The 27,541-nt window shown below is 39.0% G+C and overlaps 2 protein-coding genes across 2 annotated transcripts in view; one reads left to right on the top strand and one right to left on the bottom strand.

Annotated features, from left to right (window-relative positions):
• LOC136858780 (peroxidase) overlaps window positions 1–27,541 on the bottom strand; it is a 316,626-nt gene that overhangs the window by 222,197 nt on the left and 66,888 nt on the right. The gene's annotated exons all lie outside the window — the stretch shown is intronic.
• The window catches only part of LOC136858782 (uncharacterized), a 104,341-nt gene continuing 86,258 nt past the window's right edge, over window positions 9,459–27,541 (top strand). The window contains exon 1 of the mRNA XM_068225697.1: window positions 9,459–9,570. Within this exon, the coding sequence (XP_068081798.1) occupies window positions 9,508–9,570 (63 nt within the window). The 5' untranslated portion in view covers window positions 9,459–9,507. The remainder of the gene's footprint in view (window positions 9,571–27,541) is intronic.

Genomic DNA, 27,541 nt, shown 5'->3' with positions numbered 1-27,541 from the left:
TACTTGTTTAGTATTAGTCACTTCCTATATCTGGACATTATCCTTGTAACCAACAATCTCTACATACTGCTGACTGAATACTTTTGCCTTTTGAAGATCCTCGCATACACACTCCCCTTGTTCATTAATGATTCCTAGAATACCATTCTTCGAACCTGGCTCTGCCTTAAAGTACCTATATATACTCTTCCATTTTTCAATAAAATTTGTACGGCCGGCAATTATCCTTGCCATCATGTTATCCTTAGGTGACTTCTTTGCTACATTCAATTTTCTAGTAAGTTCCTTCAATTTCTTCTTACTTCCATAACCATTTCTAACTATTTCTTTCCAGTCTGCACCTCCTTCTTAGTCTCTTTACTTCTGTGTTATACTATAGTGGATCTTTACCATCCCTTACCACCTTTAAAGGTACAAACCTATTTTCACATTCCTCAACAATTGCTTTAAACGCAACCCAGAGTCTGTTTACATTTTTATTTACCATTTTCTAGCGATCATAGTTACTTTTTAAAAACTCCGTCATGCCTTTTTTATCAGCCATATGGTACTGACTAATAGTCCTGATTTTTATATATTCCTTTCTTTCACATTTATTTTTAACTACGACAAAAACAGCTTCGTGATCACTAATACCGTCTATTACGGTTTCTCTATAGAGCTCATCTGGTTTTACAAACACCACATCTAGAATATTCTTCCCTCTTCCCTGTAGTTGGTTCCATCACTTTCTGAATCAGGTGTCCTTCCTATATTAACTTATTTGCCATTTGTTGGTCATGATTCCTGTCGTTTGCATTTCCGTCATAATTGACATTTCGTAAATCATATCATTTCCAACATAGCTGATTATCTTATCAGATAATTCTGAATCAGCGTCTGGGCTATACGTTCCCGGTCTGTACAGTCCAAAGACATCAAGTTGCCTATTATGTTTTGAGATGAGCCTTACCCCTAGAATTTCGTGTTTGTCATGTAACTTTTTAGTAGCTTACAAATTCTTCTTTCACCAGAATGAATACTCCCTCTCCTAAAATTGCTATCCTATCTGTACGATACACACTCCAGTTCTGTGAGAAAATTTCTGCATGCATTATATCATTTCTCAGCCATGATTCAACCCCTCTTACAATATCTGGTAAGTATATATCTATTAAATTACTTAATTCTATTACTTTGTTTACAACACTTATACAGTTGAGCACTAACAGTTTTATGTCATCCCTACTTGATTTCCAGTTCCCTTTTTCCTTATCACCGCTCCCTAGGCCACCCTATTTCCCTGAATGTACCTCCCTATAACCAAATCACTTCTCTGTATTATGGGTTTTCGAAAGGTTGCTGTAGTCGCTTCCCACAGTTACACACCTCTCTCGTGTTGAAAATGCGAATGTAGTAAATTACAATCAATCAACCAATCATAATCCAGTTCAGTGAATCCTTACGGAAAAACTATACTTTGTCAATGCACATTGTACCGGAAATTATAACTTTGAATGTAGACTTACGATCCTCGACAATGGGTACACGGAAAGAAAAAATAATTCCAATACGTTTTTAGTGTTTGAGTAGAAGGCGAATATCAGCCAGAGTGTTTAACTTACGATTATATTTAATGGCTTAATTGAAAATAAAAGAGGAGGCTGCCTGTAGCAAAGGAGAATTGAAAATCTGAAGCGAACGTTTCATGAAATAGCGCTTCAAAATAACGCAACATTGTGCTAAATAGGTGACGTCACACGCATAAAGATGGCGCTGTGTTGACTGGCGCGCTCAGCTGTCGTTGTGAATACATCGTGGTCTGTTGTGTAGCATAACTAATTTAATAATGGAAACGAAAGATATGATTAGGGTTCGGCAAGAACGTGCAAAAGAAAGAGTTGAAACGAGAAAAGAAAATTATGAAAAACAACTTTGAAGGTGCATCTATATCAAGTACGACTTTGATAGAAGACAAGAAAAATGACCCAGTGGATTTGAAAATTCCCTAATTGGATGTGATTGAAGAAACTGCTCGTGAGCAACGTGAAACGAGAAATAATGTTCCAGCATTAGCATCTTCTCCAATGTTGTGAGAAACATGTTTTCAGAAATCAACACAGGACTGAATTAAGAATACGTCAAATTATTACATATTAACACGCAATAAACAAATACTTCGATGTTAGGGATATAGGACAGCAAATGAACAATCATTGCATTCTCATTTGTTTTGCCACGTACCGCGTCTAGGACAATTTTTCTCAAAACTAGTTCGATGGTCTAGAACAATGTTGTTATAAGTTAATTTTTAATAAAATATTAATTATGAAGCTCAGCAAATTTTCCATGTCCAGAGCTATGTTGTGAATGGCAGGGAGGGAGGGTACTCATCATAAACAGAACCGTTTTGTTCTATGTTCATATTTCCCATTAATTTCCAGACCACACTGTTCCATGTCCAAGAATCACAGTACCAATGTCCGGCTCCATGGCTAAATGGTTAGCGTGCTGGCCTTTGGCCACAGGGGTCCCGGGTTCGATTCCCGGCAGGGTCGGGAATTTTAACCATAATTGGTTAATTCCGCTGGTCCGGGGGCTGGGTGTATGTGTCGTCTTCATCATCATTTCATCCTGATCACGACGCGCAGGTCACCTATGGGTGTCAAATCAAAAGACCTGCATCTGGCGAGCCCAACTTGTCCTTGGACACTCCCGGCACTTTTTTTTCACAGTACCAACGTAACGTCACACACAATATATCAATTGCCTTAATTACTTTTTTGTAAAGCGACAACCATAACATAAACAGTATGGATCAGAAATACCAAGAAATATATTAATGTGCCTGTGTTCAGGTTTCAACTGTAGGTCAATAAGGAATTAAAAGTTAGCAAAATGGTGCCAAAACATGCTTTTGATTGTAAATCAGTTGCTCTTAAATCAAATGTAAACAAAGTGCCGTACTCAAAATTAAAGCATATGAAAAAAGTGAGTAGTTCAGTGAAATATAATGCTCATTCTGAGATGGTGATTTTAAGGAAATTAACATATTATTGCACACTAAGACGTTTACCACAACCGAAAGTAATTAGCACTGCAAGATGTAAAGTTCATGCAAAAAAGATAAAGACATCAAGTCACTTCACGAAGAGGAAGAGGTGTGGAACTGTTTCCATGATGTCAGAAACTAAGGATAATAGTGTATTACAATTATTTGTTGTCCTGCTCCGTGGCTAAATGGTCAGAGTGTTGGCCTTTGGTCGTAGGTGTCCCGGGTTCGATTCCAGGCAGGGTCGGAATTTAACCACCATTGGTTAATTTCTCTGGCACGGAGGCTGAGTGTATGTGCCGTCTTCATCATCATTTCATCCTCATCTTTACGCGCAGGTTGCCTACGAGCGTCAAACAGACAGACCTGCACCTGGCGATCCGAACTTGTCCTCGGACACTTTCGGTACTAAAAGCCCTACGCCGATAAGCCATTTCGTAATTATTTGTTAAAATGAATATAACTAACATTATGACCATCACCTCCCCGTCGCCTATTCATTTCCAATGCTTGGATGTTAAGTACCGAAAAAAATAGCCAACCGGACACCCATGGGATCCGAACGCACAACCTCCCGATTTCGCGTCGGTTGCTTTACCAGTTGAGCTGTGGTGGCCTACAGTTCTGTTGTCACTACTGCCATCACGCCGTAGAGTACGCTCAAGTCGCCCCTTGTGGGCCAAGTCAATGAATATTGAATTTTGGCGACCACATTGTCATCGAAACAGACTTTCAACCTATTAGGTCGTGTTACGTACATTTAGTACGTGTAGACGAGATGTTAGTACAGAACAAAAATGGCCAACCGGACAGCAATGGGATCCGAACCCACAACCTCTTAACATCTCTTCTACACGTATTAAATGTGCGTAACACGACCTAATAGGTGGAAAGCCTGTTTCGATGACAATGTGGTCGTGAAAATTCAATACACATAGGAACGTATTAAAGTCACAAGGTGAGCCTATGATAATAAATAAGATAAAAACTGACTGTCCAAAAATTAAATCGTTTCTAAAGTAAAATGATATAAATGGGACTTGTAACAACATAGTTCTCGGCTTATTAAAAATATATCTGGAAGGGTAGGCTAACCTTCTCCAACATAATGACAAAAGTGTACTATTAATAGTGGATGAAGATTCTCTTAGTAAAAACTCGCGTATAAAGCTCGAATGATTTCAAACGTGGCAGAAAATAGTTGTGAGCAGGATCCAGCTACTACCATGTATTTAGGGGTTGTAGTAACGAAGTAAACGAGAGGGCATGATAGTCTCTGGTAAGACCCCAACTAGAGTATGCTTTCAGTGTATGGGACCCTCACTAGGACTACTTGATACGAGAAAAGGAAAAAATCCAAAGAAAAGCAGCTCGATTTTTTCTGTATGATTTCCGACAAAAATGTTTCAAAGTTTGGGCTGGGAAGACTTGGGAGAAAGGAGACGAGCTGCTCGACTAAGTGGTATGTTTCGAGCTGTCAATGGGGAAATGGCGTGGAATGACATTAGTAGACGAATAAGTTTGAGTGGTGTCTTTAAAAGTAGGAAAGTCACAATGTGAAGATAAACTTAGAATTCAAGAGGACGAATCGGGGCAAATATTCGTTTATAGGAAGGAGAGTCAGGGATTAGAATAACTTACCATGGAAGTGTACAATAAATTTCCAATTTCTTTACAATCATTTAAGAAAAGGCTAGGAAAACAACACATAGAGAATCTGCCACCTGGGCGACTCCCCTTCATACAGATTAGTATTGATTGATTGATTGATTGATTGATTGATTGATTGATTGATAATATACGTATTAAAAAATTAAATTTTAGGTGCCTTCCCCTAAAATACCATTTTTTTATCGAGTGTGAATAAAATTATTTATAGCGTGGACTGTAGTGTCTTATTCCTTGACTTTGATGATGATGATGCTTGTCGTTTTAAGGGGCCTAAAATCAAAGGTCATTGGCCCCTAATGGTACGAAATGAAAGAACAAAAATTGCAAAGGCATCCACTGACCAAAATAAAAATAAAATATGGCATGAAGAAGGAATGGATGGACAGGAACTCAACAAAACACAAAACAAACAAACAAAAACCAGTGGATCGGACTCAATACTGTCCCCGTTAAAATTGGCGATATTACGAATATTTTAACAAGTGGAAAGTGAAAATTTTATTGTCTGCTTGTAACTGCAGCATATCATTTGGGGAGTTGTGGCGAGCTGAGAACGAGGTTTTTTTTTTTTTGTTCAGAGGGGTGACACACCGGCAAGACTGTGTCAAGGTCAGAGCAAACCACGTGACTGCCTTCGCACGCGCGCAACCCAGCTTGTTTCTGGAATAGTCTGAGCCAATTAAACGAGACCATCAGCCAATTACCGTTCTCGCTGAAGATCACACCTCCCAGGCTAATTAGATAAAAGGCCTTGTTTCGAGTAAATCGCTCTCTTAATGCTCTTAATGTTCTTGAAACTCTTACTCTGAAGTTCTGAAGCTCTTACTCTGAATATCCTTCGTCGTTCTCAGACCACGTGGAGAAGTAATTTCAATCCAAGTCGACGCCCGTTCTGCCAGAATTTAGTCTGATAATTAGTGAATTCTATGGAATAAAGACGCCTAGGAGCCAAGTTAAGTGTGACAGTGTAGACGAGCTATTTATATTCGGCGTGTGCTTGTGCAAAATACTTAATTTTGTCATCTCAGTTACAGCTTGTGACCGGCATTCTACGGAAGTCGTCTTAGAATTGAACATCTCAAGATGGATAATTCCGCAACCACCGACAACATCATTTCATCGAGGGACACCTGTTGCAGAGCCTCCATGGAGCTGTAAAATGTGAGGCGTATCTGGTAATTGGAAGGAGACTGACCGGAGGAGTATGCTGGAATAACTGACTGTCGACGGGAATCGAACTACATCAAAAACTTGAGTACCTTTTTAATTTAATTTATCTGTCTTACCTTTTGTACAACTAGAGGTCTTTCTTCTTAAGTCGTAGATCTATTAGTTTGTTGTAGTTAGAAATATTTCATTTTTCCACTTCTTAAGGTGTCGTGGTAGACTAGGTACGTGTGAATGAAATTTTGGAATCTATTAGAGTAGACATGTAGGTTGTCTTTGAATGATTTCCCATGCTTAAGGAGCTTGATATTTAATAATCACTGACCACACGATAAATCTACTTTCCTTGTAATGTTGAAAATTACTGGATGGAAATTTGCGTGTACATTTTGAGTGAATAGGATCGAACCTAGTGTCTTTCAAGATCACTTGTTGCATTTATGATGAAGTCATCTAATTTTACGATATTCCAGGAGAATCAGTAGATGTAATAATCACTTAAATAATAATAATATTAACTAAAGATCGGGTAAAACAGAAGTAAACGCTCGTGAGCCATAAAACTACTGTAGAGTCCTTACATGTGAGATTGAATGTGCTCTGTTCATGAAGGGTCTGGAATATGACCAATCCTGAGGGATACTTGTTGTATAATTGTGCAGTTGATGATTTAATGATGATATTTGACTTATTCTTGTGTATTGGGAGCGCAAGATAGATTATAATTATTGGAGCACGTGTTGCGAGTGTATTTCACAGGTAGGAAATAAAAGTAATACAAGTAAGGCTCACGCTTGCGGTAATTTCAACCTGTAGCCCAAATGATGGTAGTGCTTATGGATTTTACTAGAATCTTCCATTATAATTTCATGAGTTAGATGAACTTACATTGATATGTGAAATGTGTTTCTACCAAGTGATACCCATGACTTCGATCACTAGCCTCCATTAATGAAGGATAATTTCAGTACACGGATTATTTCTGCTAGACATTACGCGTCCCGACCACCAATAAAAATCATAAATAAACTTGCCAAAACAGGATTCGATGTAAATAATGTACATAAAAACGTGTTTCCCTAGTGTGAATGTGTGTGTGTGTATGTAAATATGTATATTTCTTTTGTGTCATGTTGGTTTCATTTAATTTTGATCTGGTCACGCACTCGCTGTGACGCAGATTACACTCATCGTTGTGTGTTGCCTTAAGAAATAATTTTCATGCCCTTAAGGGAAAGTTTGATTAAGTTAAGTCGAGGAAGACTAGGAAGAATTTATTTTCTTAATTAGCGAGATTTAAAAGGAAAGATCATCTCGTTACTTTATGAAGGCACTCGATTTGTAAATAAAATTTATTTAACTAGCTCACACGTTGGTAATGCAAATTTCTAAAATTTGAAATATTTTAAGATTAATTTGAATAGAAATGAAATACAAAGATCAGAGGTAGAAATTTGTTAGCCGCATGATTAATTGGAGTTATGGTGAAAATAAGTCATTGATAATTAATTCAAAATAATTATTCTGAAATGCTAATGACGATCATTAGGTAAATAATGCGGTGGAAAATTAATAAGAACACGATCGTGTGACAATGAAACAGGGGCTAATTAAATGATGAGAAATTAATAATAATAATAATAATAATAATAATAATAATAATCAGAATAATAATTAATTAATTTTGAGAATTTTGAAATCAATTTTCATTTTCTACTGAAGTTCATGTTGGTGTCATTGACTATTATTAAATACTGTAAATGACAAATTCAGTTGAGTACCTCTTAAAACCACGTGTTGAGACTACTTTGAATTGGTAAAGCTTTGAACACATTTATTGTAAAACCCTCGTTCGCAAGACAGCTGTTAATCATTTTCTTTTTCAAGTTCTATGTTAATTTATTTAATTCTTTCAGTCAAATATTTTGATTTGAAAAGGCGAGAGGCCTAATTTTTCCTTGGTTTCATTACAGCACAGTAAGGCTGGAGATTAAGAACACGTGTCACTCTAAATCGAGGAAGAAATGCAATATTATGAAAGTTCTATTTTTGTAAACACATCAGCAAGAGTATTTCATTTGTTTGTTTGCTTATGTGAATAAATGTCAGAGTGTTGTTTTAACATTTCTTTTTATCCTGCTTGGTCATCAATCCCTAACATCCCTTAAATGCCTCTAGAAAGTGATAGCCAACGATCGAACGGTCCACCTTGGGATCTCTCGCTCGATGGCTGGGCTTAGCTCGGGAAAATTGGGGGCAATACAGATCGAAAATAACATTATTACCGACCAAGGAACCACTTATAAAGCACAATGATGCTTGGTGTCTAAAGGGGGTGCAAAATCCACGTCTAAGGCCCCACAGAATGGTACATGTCGCGAGTAAAATAGAACCATGGTATGTGTCATGTTGGGGTATTAATCAGAAGTAGCGAAGACTCACGGTGTTCCACAAAAGATGGTACTACTCACAAGTATTGCAATACGTACAAGTAACGCAGACCTATGGTGTGTCTCACACAATGGCCCAACTCAAAGTCAACGCAAACCGAGAAGGTTCCCCACCTAGGTGTACTAAACATGGGCGCCGGTATTCCCGTGGTGTTCCTCACATAGTGGGTACTAAACACAGGCAACACAGACCCACGGTGCTGCTCATATAGTGGTACAACTCACAGGCTACGCCCAGACCCGCGGTGTTGCACACATGGGTACGACGCACGGGTACTGGAATCCACCAGGCCAGGCTTTTACTGCTACTAATCACAAACCTATTTCGTACCGAATTTAGTGGTACTACTCGCAAGTACAGGCAACCTATGATGTTCCCCGCGTGATGGTACGATTCAAAATTAGTTTCATGGTTCTAATTCAGTCAGCCCTTGGTCGCCCCTTTTAGTCGCCTCTTACAACAGGCAGGGGATACCGCGGGTGTATTCTACATGTGCGTCCCCCACCCGCAGGGGGTAGTGTGTTTGGTCCGCGAGAGGTATTTTATTTCCCTCAAGTCCGCCGGCAAGCCGGTTAGGACCCCCCTATCCGCCACCTGGGACGCGCCACGTGGGAGTATCACCTCGTGGATTCCTTGACTTTACATACCGATTTTTATTAAATTATGTTCCATTTTCTCGTGGTTCGACGCTGATAGTGACTTAGCTACAATAATCAAAATTCTTGAATATGTCTGTTTCATAGCCGGAACGGTAAAGATGTATAAGGCAAATGATCGGAAATGTAATTCTAAATCACTTTAGTTACGTATTTATCGATAGGACCACTAATACTTGAGAATTAAATGTCAGGCCTTCACCTAAACTGCGTGAATGAAATTATTTAGTGCCTCATTCCCCGACTTTTGTTGCATACATGCATACATACATACATACATACATGTAAAGAAATGACGGGAAATTAAAAAGTGCATTTCCGTGTTGCTGTGGACACGACCGATACAGAAATAAGCTACCATTCTTTGTAAATGCACCAGTCCCACTTGCGCACGGATTAGAGCTCATAAAGGTGGATGAAGGATAAGGAAAGACAGACATCTGATCCCTGGCTAATGACGTCACACTGATTGCTTTATCAGCTCAACAGAGATAGCACACATGGTGGCCGCAGATAATACCTAGTGTTGTCATGGCGGTGGGCCGAGCGAGTGTGTGCCTGCTGGCCTTGCTGGCTACCTGCGCCCAGGTGCATGTGAGTTGCTAATATTTCTATATCAACATTTTTACCGGTGTTTATTTTTAAAACTCCTTGTACTGGTATCGTTCTTACGATCCGTGAGAATGCTGAATTTTGACCTGAAAAGGGATTCTCCAGCGCGTCGATAAGACTGTCAAATGTCGACTGACAGCGTTGAGATTCCATCACACAACCTCCAGCACAAGGCAACGAGCGCCTAACGCATGAGCCACTTCGCTAGAAACTGACATCTCGAGATAATAAAGCCAGTAAATTACCAAGGACTTCGTAACCACTCAGGGACACCTTGGGATATTTTCTTTGAGGGTCAGGTGGTGGTTGTGGTACTCGTAGTTTAAGGGACAATACAACGTAAATTCAGCCTTTAGCTTAACTAGTGTTAGTGCCCATTGTTGACTGAAAAAGAAAAGGCTAGGAAAACAATAGGTAGAGAATCTGCCATCTGGGCGACTGCCCTAAATGGAGATCAGTAGTGATTGATACATTGATAGAACAACCTCTAGCTGCTTTCCGTCAATATTCAGTCAGCCTCGTCCCATCTATCGGAGATGAGTGGAAGTAGAAAGGACAACAATGGTCAATGTAAAATGTTATTATTGATCAGGTTTCTTTGAAGTTTCGATATTGTAGGCCTTCACGCATATTTCAGTTTGTTCGGACCGTTAGGGCACCCAATGTAAAGGCAGTCCTTCTTTCCCTCATGACTCTCCCTTATCTTGTTCTTCAAGCGATCCTTCCTCTGCGGTTTTTTCTCGTATTTTAAAATCATCTTCACAATTTTCCTTGTCGATATGAACCGATGACGACGCGATTTTAGACCGTAAGACAATCATGACAAAAACCTTCGCAAATTAACACGAATTAAAAATATTTCCATTTAAGCGATGCTCGGCGTTGATATGGACTTAACAACAAAAATCGAATTTCACGCATATTTCTGTTATAGCCGTTACGGTAAAAATGTATAAAACATAAATGATGGGAAATGTAATTCTCTATAACTTTATTTATATAGTGCTTATTGAAAGGGCCAATAATAATAATAATAATAATAATAATAATAATAATAATAATAATAATAATAATAATAATAATTTCGTGTGGCTATTTCTAGCCGAGTGCAGCCCTTGTAAGGCAGACCCACCGATGAGGCTGGACGGCATCTGCCATGTGAGGTAACTGCGTGTTATTGTGGTGGAGGATAGTGTTATGTGTGGTGTGTGAGTTGCAGGGATGTTGTGGACAGCGCAAACACCCAGCGCCGGGCCATTGGAATTAACCAATGAAGGTTAAAATCCCCGACCCGGCCGGGAATAGAACCCGCGACCCTCTGAACCGAAGACCAGTATGCTGATCATTCAGCCAACGAGTCGGACAGATAGGGCCAATAATAACATTGATATCTGAGACCTTCCTATAAACTCCCATTTTATTCAGCGTGAATAAAATTATTTACAGCCTAGATCATAGTGCCTCATTCAGCCACTTTCATTAAATTCTCTTCAGCCCTTTTCTCGTAATACGCGAACAGGCAGACAAGGATGACGGGAAAATAAAAATTGCATTTCCGTGTTATTGTAGACATACAGAGAAAACTCTTATTTATAGATGGTACGAGAAAGAATAATAGAAGTGCGAGCTGGATCCATGCAAGATGCGAAGTCAAGAAACGTCACACCGTCGGCGTTTACAGATAACAAGACTATGACTAACACAGCAAGTAGAAGGCGGGGGAGCATTTAACCCTTAGTTGTATATTTTCTGTACATATTTTGAAACAGTGAAACTCCGAAAGGCTTTCGTAAACTTCTTGATGTATGACATATTTTAAAAAAACGGGTGGTGGTGATGGTGATTATTGTTTTAAGGGCAAGTAGGCCCTACGAATGGGCAACCATCCTGCATTAATATTAAGCATGTTGGACAATGGAAAACACCTCGTGAAGAATTACCAGCTGGACGCATGGAGTACTGGACTACTTGAGGTGCACTCGGGTGAACAATTGGGGATTCTGTTTTGTCAAGTTCTGTCCTGCCACATGTGCTGAGAATGAGCTGCTTGAGGCGACAAGAAACGCAGTCGTGGTTGCTAATTTCTGGTGCACAACTTATTTTTTTTAATTTTCTATTGACATTATTTTGTACCCTCCTTCTGACATATTATAAATAAATAAAAGTAAACACTAATCATAAGGAAAAATGGAAGGTGTCCAAAACTTCGAAAAAGGAAGGTATCGGCCAAAGAAAGACAAAGGTCACGAACAGTCTCGCAAACCTAATGCAGTCGGATTCAGAAGAGGACAAGAGGGAGATGAGATAGCCTGCAAGATGTAGGTGGAAACAATAGCAGGACTCAGCTGAGGCCCCCGTGGTCGCCAACCCACGCTAGCAAATTGAGAACCTCTTAAGACCGGTAGGGGGTACCGTGGATTTTATTCTACCGCCACCAGCCGCAGCGGGAACTGTCCTGTTTTATTTGGAAGAGGCCGATGATCACTGTAATGGGGAACTCGCGTCAATAAATAAAAATCCACAGTTGCAGCAACTCATGCTAGGGGTTTGAACTATGAATTTTAGGTACATAAAATATAATAAAGGTTAAGAAAATATTCTTTATTTCTACAATCCTTTTCTTAATCAGCGTTATCCGGTCGATTAGATTATCTGTTTGCCACTACGAGCGCTAACGCAAGTCACAACTACATTCGGTGTGGACATTTCAAAAATCAGGAAACGTCTGAGGATAGGAACACATTAGTTAATATGGCTAGGATCTGTGAGTAAAGAAACAAGAGACTTTAGGCCGGAAGTGTTTATTAGTTCGATAGAGCTATCCAAGACTCACAATTTGAAACCTTCCCAGGCCCTTACCTCTTCAAATATCGCCACAATTGAGCAAGTTGCTTAATGTCTAAGAAGTGTTGTCAACATTACAAGCGATGTTATATTTAGGGGTGAAGTATGTTACCTGGCGACATAACTATGGTTCTTAATTCAATGAGCCGCAAGTCAATATGAAGCAAATTAAGAAAACGTCAAAGGCCACTGCGCTCGTCACCTCTGAAGACGCACATCACTTTGAGAAAGACGCACATGCTCCCCCTAGTGCACCGTCACTGTCTTGTCCTACATACAGTGGCAGGCTTCAACCAACGGACGAGCTCCCTGCACTGCCGCCAACATGATTAGTTGCGTGACATAACCATCAACAAACTAACCTCGATGTCTGTATCAATAATGGAAATTCCCAAGTAAATACTCAATCAAGATATTCATAATTAAGTCGGTTTTAAGCTCAATGAGAAATGAAGGAAATACACGCTCTCTCACCCTCAATCAATATAACCTTCTATATTTCTGCCTTTATTTTGATATCCGCATTACTATACCCGTATTCTTCGGTGTGTGCCTCGTGTAAATAATTAAGCTCCCTTGATGAAATTTGCTATTATTTGTCGGGGTGAAGAAAAACCATGCTGTAATACACACAAGCAAATATATTACATCTACATAAGCCGTAGATCAATAAGAATAAACAAACGCTACGTCTGTAAAACGTAACAAGACAAGGTTAAGTTAAGTTACATTGATAGCGAAATTTCCTTCCATTTGAAGTGAACTGGTTTTTGTAGAGGACGTAATGTTGCTTTCCTTTTCGGAGGATTTCTTGCTTCTTAGACATCCTAATCGAATTCTATAACTATTGCATGAAATAAGATCGTAGTTTATAAAATGCTGCGTTCGTCATCTCACAACTACATTATTGTTCGAACATGCCACAATTCTACTTACCGAAACAGATGTACAATCCTACAGAAAAAGAAAATGTGATTTAATTATACCCGCAAATTTAACACGACTGATTTTAACAATACGGCAGTGGCAACACGTAATTCCCGCAAATCATGAAATAAACCACGACTGCTTAGTGCCAACGTGCAAGATTAACCAGTACGGTCTCTAAACTGTATGGTTAGCGACACTGAATCGAAGCCAACAGGAAATCAGTATAAATCACTTCTTTCAGTATCAACAGGGAAGAAACAGTGCCAGGGAGTGTACATCGGGGCGAATATCCCGATTGAAAAGACCTAAACAGCTTGAATGCTTTTAGCATTTGAGATGGTGCCAGCATAACTTTGTCCATAAGAGTAGGAGGGCAACCGTTGTGGTACTTCGGGCTCAGAGGAAGGTTTCTATTGTATCCCACACGAGGACTCGAAATGCATGTTTAGGCGGTCAAATAGACGATTTTCCAAAAATAAAACTTGGAAGTATTCAATCACTTACTCAGAAACTGAACTTGTATTCGTTATAATACCACTTATATTTGTTATCCCGTCCGTTTACAAACGAAATGAGGGCAGAATCTTTTAAATCGGTCGATGTGTTCTCTCACTGCGGTGCGCCGAGTGCGTGTAATCGAGCGGTCGAACCACAAAGCCCCTACACTAAAGTATAAAGCGGTATACTGCAGGAGTGTGCAAATACATCATACAAACATACCAAGTACGGTAACTGCCAATTCCTTCACACATACATACAGGAACACAAAGAGAATCCTTTGTCCCCTGTACCCTACTTACTTCTTTTTTCAAGCACTTCTTCGCGGCATCGGTCACATCCTCCTTCACAGTTGCCCGTGCAGTGGTACACGAGAAGATCAAGAATTCTGCATGGTATACTTGAGTCCTATAGTTCCAAAAGGGGCCTTCTCCAAAATTTATAATTTTTGACTTAGTAATACCAGCGCTATCCTGTTGAAAGCTTGCACGAAAATAAGAAAAATCCAAAATGCACCCTTTCCTGCGTAATCTCTCTATATAAAGTAATATGTCCTGACTGACTGACTGACTGACTGACTGACTGACTGACTCATCATCGCCGAGCCAAAACTACTGGACATAAACAAATGATTTTTTTAGGATAGGACCTTTGTTTATACACTCAGCACAAAGATTAGGGTAACACGTTTTAATGCTGTGCAGAAACTCGACATATCGTTTGTGAAAAGAAACACATGTTCGTGAAGGAACTGCTGCATAGCAACAAGAAAACCATCGTCATTGCATTTAACCATTCTCTAGTGGATTTAGGTCGGCGCTCCTTGCAATTCACTCCGTCACAGAGATGTGCAATTGCTCTCTCGTACAGCATGTCAGTAAGAAATCAGGCCCTACACCGCAGCATTCAGACGGCCAGGTACCACCACACAATCATGATCGCTCCCCACACCATGTCTGTCCACTTCCTGCATACGATCTTCACAATTTGAAACCTTTCCGGGTCCTTTATCCCTTCAAATTTCGGCACAACTGAGGAAGGAGCTTAATTTTACGTTTTTGGTAATCCGGAGATATCTCAAAAACTTAACAGTTTAAAGACGTGAAAATTGGTATTCGGAATCTCCTTGAAAAATAAAAAAAACACCTCTTTGATTTTGGTGATTTTGGAAAATCCAGTAAAGGTGAGTGAAAGGAAGTGAAAAAAGGGGTGAATTTTTAAAATGAGTACATCTGATGGCCGTGATCGTTAAGGCGTGGTTACGTGGTCGAGTCCCGTTGGTCGAAAAAATGTTCACCATCAGAATGTTGGCCGGCAGCGTAAGGGAGGTGGTGTTATACAATTTCTAATCACTAGATTGCGTGCCAAAAGCCTGGATTAAATTCCAAACCTCTCTGCAGTGTTCATATGGAGTGAGGGCATGTGATGCTGTTGATGGTGATTCGTCCGTCGGAAGGAGACGTTAAGCCTTGAGCAGACAGGAGTAGGCTATGTGCCGCCACCGCGTTTCACCCTCTCCCGTCCTACTATCATATATCACGTCATTTATTTCATCTCATTAACTCATCTGATGACATTTACGTCAGGAAGGGCATCCGGTCATAAAAACGCGCCACGGCAGGTTCATCTGACCCCGTAGAGAAACGGGACAAACAACATTCAAGGGGGAGAGGGTTAAAAGAAAGTGAAGTGGGAGTTGAATTCTTTTTATGGGCATATTTAAATCTCCAAAACTGAAAATGTTACAGGCGTAAAAATTAGTAATTTGAATCTCCTTTTAAAATAAAGAAACAGGTATTTTTTTTGGAAGATCCACTTAACGGGGCGAAAAAGAATTGCAAAAGTAAGTACATTTTTAAAATGTCAAAAACTTCACATGTTTCACTCGTGAAGAATGGTATTTGCAATCTTTTTTTTTTAAATTGAACACGTATTTTGTTCCGAAAACCCAGTTATTGGGAGGGGGTAGTGAAAGCAAGTGAAGAAGGAGTTGAATTCCTTTTACGAGGATACTTGAGACGTGAAAATTTGTATTTAGGCTCTCCTTTACAAATAAAAAAAAAAACCACGTAATTCTTGTTTTCGGGAATTCCACTTAAGGGTGTGAAAAGAATTTAGAAAGCGGTTCCATTTTAAACAAAGAGTATATCTAGAGTATAGCCAAAAAGTTTATCATGTTATAAACTCAGATTGTTATTTGGAATCTCCTTTTAAAATAAAGAAACACATTTTTTTTCGCTTGAGAGATGACTGTTTATAGCTCTATGTCGCATGATCATCTTAGCCCCGTAAACTAATACCACAAACGTGCTTTACAAAGAGATACTAGGGTAAATGAAACTCAGTCTTTCGGTGGGTTTTTTGTACTTTAGGGGTTTTCAGATAATGTCTTAGTGCAGAACCGAGAAACGATTACTTTTATCAAACTACGAAATCCTCGCGAGCGAAGCCGCGTGTAACAGCTAGTTGCATAATAAAGATCGGAGTTTATTCCAAAAAAAAAAACAAGTCCCTTATCCGACATCCTGTTTGTTCCAAAATGGTCCTTTTTCCTGATTAATGCGGTAGCTGTAATTGAAGTGTGTGCCATAACAGACCTCGAAAATCCACAGCCTGTTTCCACTCATTCGACCGGGTCAGGAATGGAATGAATGAAACCCCATCTAGCGGCGAGGAGAGGAACTGTGCCGGCTGACGAAGCCTGTCGCACTCCTCTGGGGGCAATGATTAATGAATGAGAGATGAAATGAGATGATATTGGAGAGTGTTGCTAGAATGAATTATGACAGGGAAAACCGTAGTACCCGGAGAAAAACCTGTCCCGCCTCCGCTTTGTCCAGCACAAATCTCACATGGAGTGACCGGGATTTGAACCATGGAACCCAGCAGTGAAAGACCGGCGCTCTGCACCTGAGCCACGGAGGCTCATAACATACCTTCTCCTTTCTAATTTAAATGTATAGCACATTTCTGAGTGTTATTTCAATATTATTTAACCCTATGTTTAGTGTTGTCGTTAGTAAAAGTGGACAATGAAGTGCCAATTTAATATTGACAGATTCTTTAGTATTTCTGAACAGCAACCAGTATAATATGAAGGTAGCTAAACATTAATCGATGTGGATACAAACAATAATATATTGGCCCAGCAATCAGGAAGGGAAGAAACAGAACCAGAGATCGAAGTAATTGGGGAAAACACAGGAAACGTTGCACAGGAAAAAGCTCTGGTACTATTCATGAGAAGGAATCAAATAAATGTAAGCTTGAAACACCAGGCTCTTGGCATTTTAAGCTCCAATCATCAAAAAGGGCCATCATCAAAATGAATAGGTGTGGTAAGACCCTAGTGAGTGGAGAAACATTCTACAGAACTGGTTATGGTGTATTTAGAGGACTTTAAGTGGCCACAAACCCTTCAATTGAAACACTTGTCAAAACAGAGAGGGTTTGTTGTTGTTTGCTTTACATCACACCAACACAAACAGGTGTTATCGTGCATTTTCTAGCGAGCTTCAGCCGAACTTACCTCTCGCTTGTGTTTATAGTGTACTAGCAAGATACCCGTGCTTCGCTACGGTATTATACTGAAATTCATAATTGAATGCTTAACGTGTTATATATAATCATCCGAAATTCGCGATCTGACTCGTTTTCTGAGAGATTACTTCAAAGTTCCTCACATTTTTCAATCCCTCTTTCCAGCAATCGATTTCGTACTTCCCGGGCTACGTCGATGTATTCCACGCGGTCAGTTGGGTCCTAAATCTTTGTCATCTATTCCTATAAGCATTCTTAGTATGGATCAAATTCTGAAGGAGATCCGGCGTGGTGTCGTCTTGGGTGCCTTGGCGTTACTGAACCCGCGGCCGGACTGTATTCGTAGACATTACCAGGCCAGGACCCGTTTCCAGCGCGGTCCGCACAATTTGACAACGGTCCAGAACATTATTATTATTATTATTATTATTATTATTATTATTATTATTATTATTATTATTATTATTATTATTATTATTGGATGTTCAGGACCCCACAGCAAGATGCAAGACCGCTACTTGGCGGTAAATTAAATCTGCTGCGACTGTCACTGTTAACAATGTGACCAGCACCATTGTCGCGCGTAGGCAAGTGTGCGGGATTTCTGGCGAAACGAATGACATACTTCCGTGCATTATTGACCTTATTATAGAGTTGAACAATTGCACCGTCAATATCATTCCTATCGTTTATTTCAAATGTGTTTAAATTTTTATTTACATGCCAGGAGAGTCTACTCTAATCTAAGAACGTTCTCCGAAGGAAAAGATGGCTGTTGAAAACGAACCCAGGAAAGATTAAAAACGATCAGTTTATGATCAGAATAAGTACATCGAAAATCTACAGCCTGTTTCCAGTCATTCGACAGGGTCAGGAATGGAATGAATAAAGCCCCATCTAGCGGCGACAATAGGAATTGTGCCGGCTGCCGAAGCACTCCTCTGGGGCAATGACCGATGAATGACAAATGAAATTAAATATTGGGCAGTGTTGCTGGAATGAATGATGACAGGGAAACCCCTAGTATCCGGAGAAAAACCTGTCCCGTCTCCGTTTTGTCCAGTACGAATGTCACATGGAGTGACCGGGATTTGAACCACGGAACCCAGCTGTGAGAGGCCGGCGCGCTGCCGCCTGAGCAACGGAGGATCCTTATAAGTACATTATGAACAGTAAAATAATTTGGTCTCACCTCCTTTTACACACCACCGCCGTTAAGTTTTTTAACCCCCACCCCCCAAAAAGTAATTAAAAGAAGGCGTGTTTCTTTATGTTTGAAGGGGATTCCAAACACCAATGTTCACGTCTGTTACCTTCAGTTTTGAGATATAAGTATCCCCATAAAATTAATTCACTTATTTGTCTTCCTTTCACAATCCTCCCCGCCCCTAAGTGAATTTTCCGGCAAAAAATACGTGTTACTTTAATAGTACAGGATCTTCAAAATAACAATTATCACGACTCTAACGTCTTCAGTTTTTGATTTATGTGTCCTCATGGTAGGAATTCAATTCCTTTTCACTCCCGCGTCCCTCCCCAGGATTGTTCCCCCCTCCCTCCAAAACGCGTTTTTCTTTGTTTTTAAAAGAAAACCAATTACCAATTTTCACGTCTGTAACAACTTTATTTTTTATTAGATGTATGTATTCTCATACAATTAAGTCAATTAATTTTCAATATTTTCATCCCCCCCCCCCTTCATTGGATTTTCCGAGAATACGTGTTTCTTTACTTTTAAAGCAGATTCCAAATATCAAATTTCACGTCTGTAACAAATTCATTTTTGAGATATCAGTAGCCTAATTAAAACAAATTCAACACCATTTTCAGTCACCTTTACCCCCCCCCCGTTCCACCAAAGTGGTATTTCCGAAAACTCAAAATGCACTTTTTTATTTTCAATGGAGATTGAAATATACCATTTTTCACTTCTGTAACATGTTAAGTTTTTTGAGATATACTGTAGAAATTCTCATTTGAAAATTTCACCCCTTTTTTGTTCCCCTTAACTGGAGTTTCCAAAAACAAATCACCTATGTTTCTTTACATTTACAGGAGATTCCAAATACCTACTTTTTACGTCTGTAACATTTTACGTTTCTCAGATATTCTGTAGATAGAGTCTTTCAAAAAATTCACCCTAATTTGTCACTCCTGTTTAACCGCCATTAATTGGATTTTCCAAAAACAAAATAATACGTGATTCTTTATTGTTAAAGAAGATCCCATATACAAATTTTCAGTTCTGAAATATCTTCAGTTTCTGAGATATATGTATCCTCATTAACGGCATTCAACCCATCATTCACCCTTTTACACCCCTCCTATTGGGATTTACAGAAAGCAAAAAAATACGTGTTCCTTTATTCTTAAAGGAGATTCTAAATACCAATTTTTACATCTGTAAACTTTTAAAGTTTTAAGATGTAGACGCACTCATTTTAAAAATTCACCCCCGTTTTCACCCCCCATTATTTGGATTTTCCAGAAACGAAAAATTGCCTGTTTCTTTATTTTTAAAATAGATCCAAAATGCCAATTTTCAGGTCTGTAATATCTTCAGGTTCTGAAATGTAAGTAGCCTCATTGAAGGTATTCAATCCCTTTTAAACTCTTTTCCACCCTTCCTATTGGGATTTTCCGAGAACAAAAAATATGTGTTCCTTTATTTTTAAAGGAGATTCTAAATACCATTTTTACATCTATAAGCTTTAAAAGTTGTGAGATATAGAAACACTCATTTTTAAAATACACCCCCTTTTCACCCCCCATTAATTGGATTTTCAAAAAGAGGGGTTTCTTTATTTTTAAAAGAGATCTCAAGCACCAATTTTCGGGTCTGTAATATCTTCAGGTTCTGAAATATAAGTAGCCTCATTGAAGGCATTCAAACCCTTTTTCACCCTTTTCCACCCTTCCTATTGGGATTTTTCGAGAACAAAAAATATGTTTCTTTATTTTTAGAGGAGATTCTAAATACCAATTTTTACATCTATAAGCTTTAAAAGTTGTGAGATATAGATACACTCATTTTAAAAATTTACCCCCTTTTCACTCCCCCCATTAATTGGATTTTCCAAAAAAAAAAATACGTGTTTCTTTGTTTTTAAAGGAGATCCCAAACACCAATTTTCTGGTCTGTAATAATTACAGTTTCTTAGATATAAGTATCCTCATTAAAGGCATTCAACCCCTTTTTAACCCCTTTTCATCCTAACTATTGGGATTTTCTGAAAACAAAAAAATACGTGTTTCTTTATTTTTAATGAAGATTTTAAATACCAATTTTTACATCTGTAAACTTTAAAAGTTTTGAGATATAAAAATTCACCCTCTTTTTCACCCTCCCATTAATTAGATTTTCCAAAAACAAAAATTACATGTTTCTTTATTTTTAAAAGAGATCAAAAGTACCAATTTTCAGGTCTGTAATTTTTTCATTTTTTGAGATATAAGTACCGGTATCCTGATTAAAGGCATTCAACCACTTTTTCACCCTTTTTCACCCCTCCTATTGGGATTTTCTGAAAACAAAAAATACGTGTTTCCTTATTTTTAAAGAAGATTCTAAATACCAATTTTTATATCTGTAAACTTTTAAAGTTTTGAGATATAGATACACTCATTTTAAAATTTCACCCCCCTTTTCAACCCCTTAGCGACGGAATATCCAAAAATCCTCTCTTAGCGAGCACCTACATCTTAATATGAATCTATGCCCAAAATTTCATTTCTTTATGTCCAGTAGTTTTGGCTCGGCGATGATGAATCAGTCAGTCAGTCAGTCAGTCAGGACAAGTTATTTTATATATATATAGATTGTGTGTTCGTTCTTCAGTGTATTTGTGTAATTAAACTTCCTGTGCTTTCACGCTACGAACTTACACTTCTCTCAACATAGCTAATGGAATAAACCCTGATACGGGGACTATATTAAATGAAAGTTTATTAACATATTATTCGCCGTCAGCGGACATAGATTCAACAAAACCAATTCAACTCGGTCAACAAGTCAACACAAACCAGCCTTTAGTGAATGTTTCCTCAAATCTACACCAACAACCAACTTCACAGCAGCAGCATTTACAAAGACGGGAACAACATCACGTAAGTCCAGAACTTCTTGATCAACCTATTTTACAACAAGTAAACGTGCGCACAAAGCTCTTGCTTCTCACGATCCCCCGTTACAACAAGACGATAGTTTTCAGACTCCCAGTAAAATGTTAACTGTATCAGCTTCAAGATTAAACAATAAGTACATGGTAGATCTCACAGCCGTTCATAATAAGTATGCTCCTCTTGAACTCATAGATGATAATACACCAGGCGACAATGTTGCCCTATTAACACCTAAAGTTAACGTGCCACCAATCTTTCTCCACGAAGTAAACAATTATCAGAAAATTATTGGAGACTTGAATATTGCAACCAGCAGTGATTACACTACACAATAGCGCGGCAAAGTTCTCAAAATAAATACTACCACTATCAGCGATTATCGTTCTGTCACCACATTTCTAGAAGAATCAGAACTTCAATTTCATACCTTCCAACACCCCGAACCAAAAAACTTGAAGTTATCATTCGTAATGCCCCATACTCTGTTACTGACTCAGAACTTCACTCAGAGTTACAAGAGATTAACTTACCTGTACGTAAAGTTAATCGGCTTCTTTTCAAAGATAAGCTGGCCATGCCCCTCTGCGCCGTTGAATTGGACTACACGGATGATGCAAAAAGAATTTTTGACTTAACACACATTCAGCGTGCCATTATTTCGGTCGAAATTCGTCGCAAACCACAAGATATCTCACAGTGTACCCAATGTTAAAGGTTCGGTCACACTAGAAACTTCTGCAAGTTAAGTCCACGCTGCGTCAAATGCGCTAATAATCATCACTGTTCAGCATGCAATAAATGAAATGTTAGAGGGCATTCGACCAGTGCAGGATATTGTAAATAAAAAATGTGTGTGATTAAATTAATTCCATCCCCTGGTCTATGGAGTTTGGACAGCCCAAGTAGGGGACTGCCTGTAGGGGTGAAGTACAGTGGGGACTTCGAGGGCCCTGGGACCGCTACGGTAGCTGTGAAGGCCCTTCAGGAACTCTGAAAAGTGGTGGCAAAAGGGGCTCTGGTTAAGACGCAGCAGGTCGTTATGCTACTTATGTTCCAAAATGGGTAAAATATAAATATGTAAATAAATACAATGTTAATTTTAATCTTATACCAGTTGTATATTATTATCAGAAGTAATTTCACATACTGTATATGAGTTGACTATGTTTGTAAGATATTATAAGTAGAATTTTATAAACAATATAAATTTATTAAGGATGATGTATGTGTTTAATAGAACAAATTATTAGCGTAAATTGTATAATATTGTATTCTAGGAAAATTTTCTTCGTCTCTTGTTAATTTAAAATTTAGTGCTTGACAATAATGTATTTTAGTGTACCATTTGCCACCGAGATAGACACCTCATTTGCAAATAAAGAGATTTTGATTTTGATTTTATAAACTAAGACAAGTACCTCCAACGTGTGTCAACTGCGGCCAAGAACATGCCGCAAATTACAAAGGCTCCCCATACTATCTAAATATGAAGTACAAGATCGGGCGTGCAAGTATTTCTCTTTCAACACCGATGTTCACCAGCACCTAGCCCAACAGTATCGCCCCGCACCACCAGCTAATAATACTACGAACTTTCCTCCGCTATTTCAAACCCCTAAATCATCAGCATGGCAAACCCCAGTATATCCACCTCAGAATCCACCGCGAAATTCTTCTCAACCTGCATCGTCTTCTAGCCTTGTCCAACAGATTATAGCCTTTTTTACTCCTTTCATCCCCCAAATTAAATCATTTATCATTAAATTACTCTCAGAACTCCTTAATAATAGTTGTTAGTGCCAATCCTCTGTTTTCCCATCTCACATTTCTAAACTGGAATGCTAACGGTTTGAAGGTCAAACGTACCTCCTTCTTGGAGTTCATGTCTCGCCATAATATAGATGTAGCATGCATTTCTGAAACTCACCTAGTTGAACATGAACGTTTTACAGTACCTGGGTTTACCGTCTGCAGAACTGATCGCCCACCTCCTGTTGCCTCTGGTGGAGTGGCAGTCACCATAAAGAAAAAACTTAAACATTATCCAATATTCCTAGCACAGTAACCACTATAGAAGCTTGAGCTGTTTGGCAGTCATAGCAGCCTATAAACCCCCATCGGCTCAACTCCACGTAGAAGATATAAGATTATTGTTTCAAGACCAGGTACCAACCATACAAATGGGAGATCTTAACAGCAAGAACGAGATTTGGGGCTGTCGTTTAAGAACTCCTAATGGCAGACAGCTGAACTTCATGCCATCCACGTCGCCGCTCCAGACGAACCGACTCATTACCCATCCAACGTCAATAAACAGCCGGATATTCTCACATAGCCCTAATCAAACACTTCGCATTCCCACTTTATATGAGACCAGTGGCTGAAATGGATTCGAACCACTGTCCAGTAATGACATCATTTTCTCCTGAAACTTTCGTTCAACAACCACGCACATTTACTCATGGTTATATTAATTGGGACATTTATCACCAACAGCTTGACTCCTGTCTTCAACCAAATATGCCTCCAAAAACTAGAGAAGATCTTGACGATGCCATTCGCCACTTCACCACCATAATCTCTACTTCACTCAAAGCAGCTACTGTATCCCAAAGGAGACAGCAACAGCCACCTCTTCACTCAACATTCCCTCTCAGAATTTTACGACTCATCAAGGCTAAACATAAAATGCTACGTCTGTGGCAGGCTCAGCGTCTACCTTGGCAACATCATAGTTTAAACCAGCTTATCAGACTAGTACGCACAACTTTAGATAATCACCGTTATGCTTCGTACCAGCATCATCTCTCTTGTCTATCGCCTGATGATTGTACACTCTGGAAGGAAACCAAACTAATACTGCATGAACCAAGCCTTATTCCTCCTCTGAAAGCATCTGATACCCATTATTTGAATGATTCTGAAAAATGTGATAAACTTGTTGATGTTTTTGAAGCTTCTTTCGCTCCAAACCCATCCATCAACCACGAGTACAACAGTGAAATAGGAGCGATTCCAACATTCTGCCCTACAGTTTCGGAAAGAATCAAATTTACCTCACCGGGAGAAATGCGAAATCTGATCAAGAACCTGCCCGTCAAGAAAGCTGCTGGACATGATCTCATCCCTAACATAGCCTTGAAGCACTTCACTCGAAAAGCACTATCATTCCTTGCAACTATATTCAATGCCCTTCTTCGTTTTGGGTACTTTCCCGACACATGGAAACATGCAGAAATAATTGCAATTCACAAACCTGGAAAACCTTCGACACAACCAACGAGTTACCGACCAATAAGTTTATTACCAACGTTATCCAAATTAATTGAGAAAATCATCCTCAAAAGTCTAAATAATTTTTAGAGGACACATCTCTCCTTCTACATCATCAGCTTGCCTTCCGTCAACGGCATTCGACTACTCATCAGCTACTACGTATTACGGAACACATTGCGCAAGGTTTCGAGTTCTAACATCACACTCTTGCAGCATTCTTAGATTTTACAAAGTCATTTGATAAAGTTTGGCATAAGGGCCTATTATACAAATTGCACACAATCGGAATCCCACATTATATATACAGCATCATCGACAGCTGCTTGAGTCAGCGTATCTTAAGCGTACGTATCAATTCCACGTATTCAACACCTCGGCTCATTAACGCCGGAGTCCCACAAGGTCCTATTCTTGGTCCAACCCTCTTCAACATTTACACCTATAACATTCCATCGCCTCCATTCGTCAACATCGCAATGTATGCAGACGATACTGCAGTCTTCACATCCCACCATGACATTTTAACTGTCACTCGCCGCCTGCAAGCCTCTCTGCAAACCATATCAACGTGGTTAGATGACTGGAGAATTTCACTGAATGTACCAAAATGTGAAACGATGATATTTACTCTTCGACGTCCACCTCTCCCACCACCAATCTTCCTAAATGGAACAGCCAAACAATGGACGCCTAACCACAAGGCCGTGAAGTACCTGGGAGTATTCCTTGACCGTCACTTGTCATGAAAATTCCATATAAATCAGAAATTAAATCTAAGTTATGCACGACTAACAAGACTATATCCTCTACTAAACAGGAAATCTTCCCTCAAATTCGAATGTGGATTACTTCTCTACAAATCACTGCTCCGTCCTTTATTCACCTACGCCTGTCCAGTCTGGGGAGGGGCGGCTCGAACGATTATCAGACGTCTGCAATCATTCCAAAACACAGTTCTGCGCATCATCACCAACGCTCCTTAGTACGTCCGAAACAAACAGTTACATCGTGAACTTCAGTCAGACACTCTGGAACACGTGATTACAACGCAAGCCAAGACGTTCTTCAAGAAACTCCAAAATGTGCCTGGTGCTGTGTTCTTCGACCTTGGAAAACGATCAACACTTCCAAGCCGGATTAAAAGTAGACTTCCTCAAGATATTTTACTTTCACCAAGAGAATAGTCTGTAGATCATCAGTGAGTGTTATTGCTCAGTGCTTCTTTCAGTCAACTGAAAATTTACTTCACACTGAAATATTTAGTATAAGAAATATTAGAAAAGGGTTAACTTGAAAAGAAAAACTGGAAAATCACTTTGTGTTTGTGAACAATTGCTTTTTTAATGTGTGTGTGTCTTTTCCAGCACTTTATATTACAAACTTTCCTCACTTATTCTAGTTACTGAAGGGCCTACAGGAGGTCGACTTCAAATCACGTCCTTATTAAGTGATTACTTTTGTCTTGTATTATTAAGATTTTTGTTTGTTCTTTGTTTGGTTGGTTTTTATCTCTTGTCAACAGTAATTTGATATAGAATGCACTTATGCTGAACGATTTAATACTACATTAAAAAAGGTGTTATCGTGAGGCCATAGTCTTAATTGAGCTGCCTGGTACGAAAACCATCTTAAGGGCTGCCGTCAGTCCAAAGCTCACACCTGCGCGCCCCTAACCGTACGGCCAACTCGCCCGGTAAAGAAGTTGAAGGATATTGCAGACCTTCTAAGGAAACATTATGGAGACAATTAGATGAGTGAAGAGAGATTCATTTTACTGTGATTTAATGAAATGTCAAGAGATACTGAGGAATGGAGAACATTTTAAGGTACCTCCTGCTGACAATGCTTTATCTGAAAGTTTTCAAAAAGATAACAATGATCTGCGAATACAAGATAATCTGATAGTTTTCTTCAGATATGTTTCTGTTGTTCCAAATTATTACTGCAAATAGTTTTACAAAGCAGTAAATATTTCTCTTCTAGTTACATTTCCTTGAAACAACTACTCCTGTAGTATAAAACTTCAATATCAATCAAATACGGTTCTAAATCACGATTACCTATATTTTATTATTGTTACATTAGTGACCTTATCCACAGTTGATTGTCCAAAACTTCCCCACGACACAGAAGTGTTCCAAAAGAGATCTTATCCATTTTAAAAATAAAGATTTTATAAAAAGTGCTGTAAATCAGTTATTTTAATTATATCTGTACCGGAGGTACACCCACTCCGTGCATTTAAATTAAGCGCCTTTTGGAAGGCCATCTGCAACTTCTACTTTAAACTAGGTGGTAGAAGAAGTTTGGAAATTGTTTTTGGTGTTCTAAAGTTATCAACACTTCTATCTCTTCCCGCCAACTTAATGTTGTAGCCAATAGGGAAATTTGTACATTTATTTAATTCACCAATGAGAAAATTTTGATTTTATTTGATTGTCCAATGGAAATTGGGGGTTCGTCAGGGCTTCGGCCCAGAGAAATCTGGAACCTCCCTCTCCGCTATAGAAGTTGGGACATTTCGGGCCATGATGTCTTTCGATCCCTTCAGTCAAGAGGTTTAGAGTGTGTTCGTAGCGGAGACATCGCCGGGAGGTCCTCCAGCTCAAGGTAATGGTAGACTCCGCGTAATCATGTAACAGTCTCTGCAAGATAGTTCCAGGGGAAGGTTTCGAATTCTTTCACAATGTAACTTATATTTCTCAAACAAACTTAAAGTAATTTAGGGAATAAAGAGTCGGAA

This window comes from Anabrus simplex, chromosome 1 (assembly GCF_040414725.1).
Source record: "Anabrus simplex isolate iqAnaSimp1 chromosome 1, ASM4041472v1, whole genome shotgun sequence".
Classification (NCBI taxonomy): Eukaryota; Metazoa; Arthropoda; class Insecta; order Orthoptera; family Tettigoniidae; genus Anabrus; species Anabrus simplex.
This window is presented reverse-complemented; position numbering and strand designations above follow the sequence as displayed.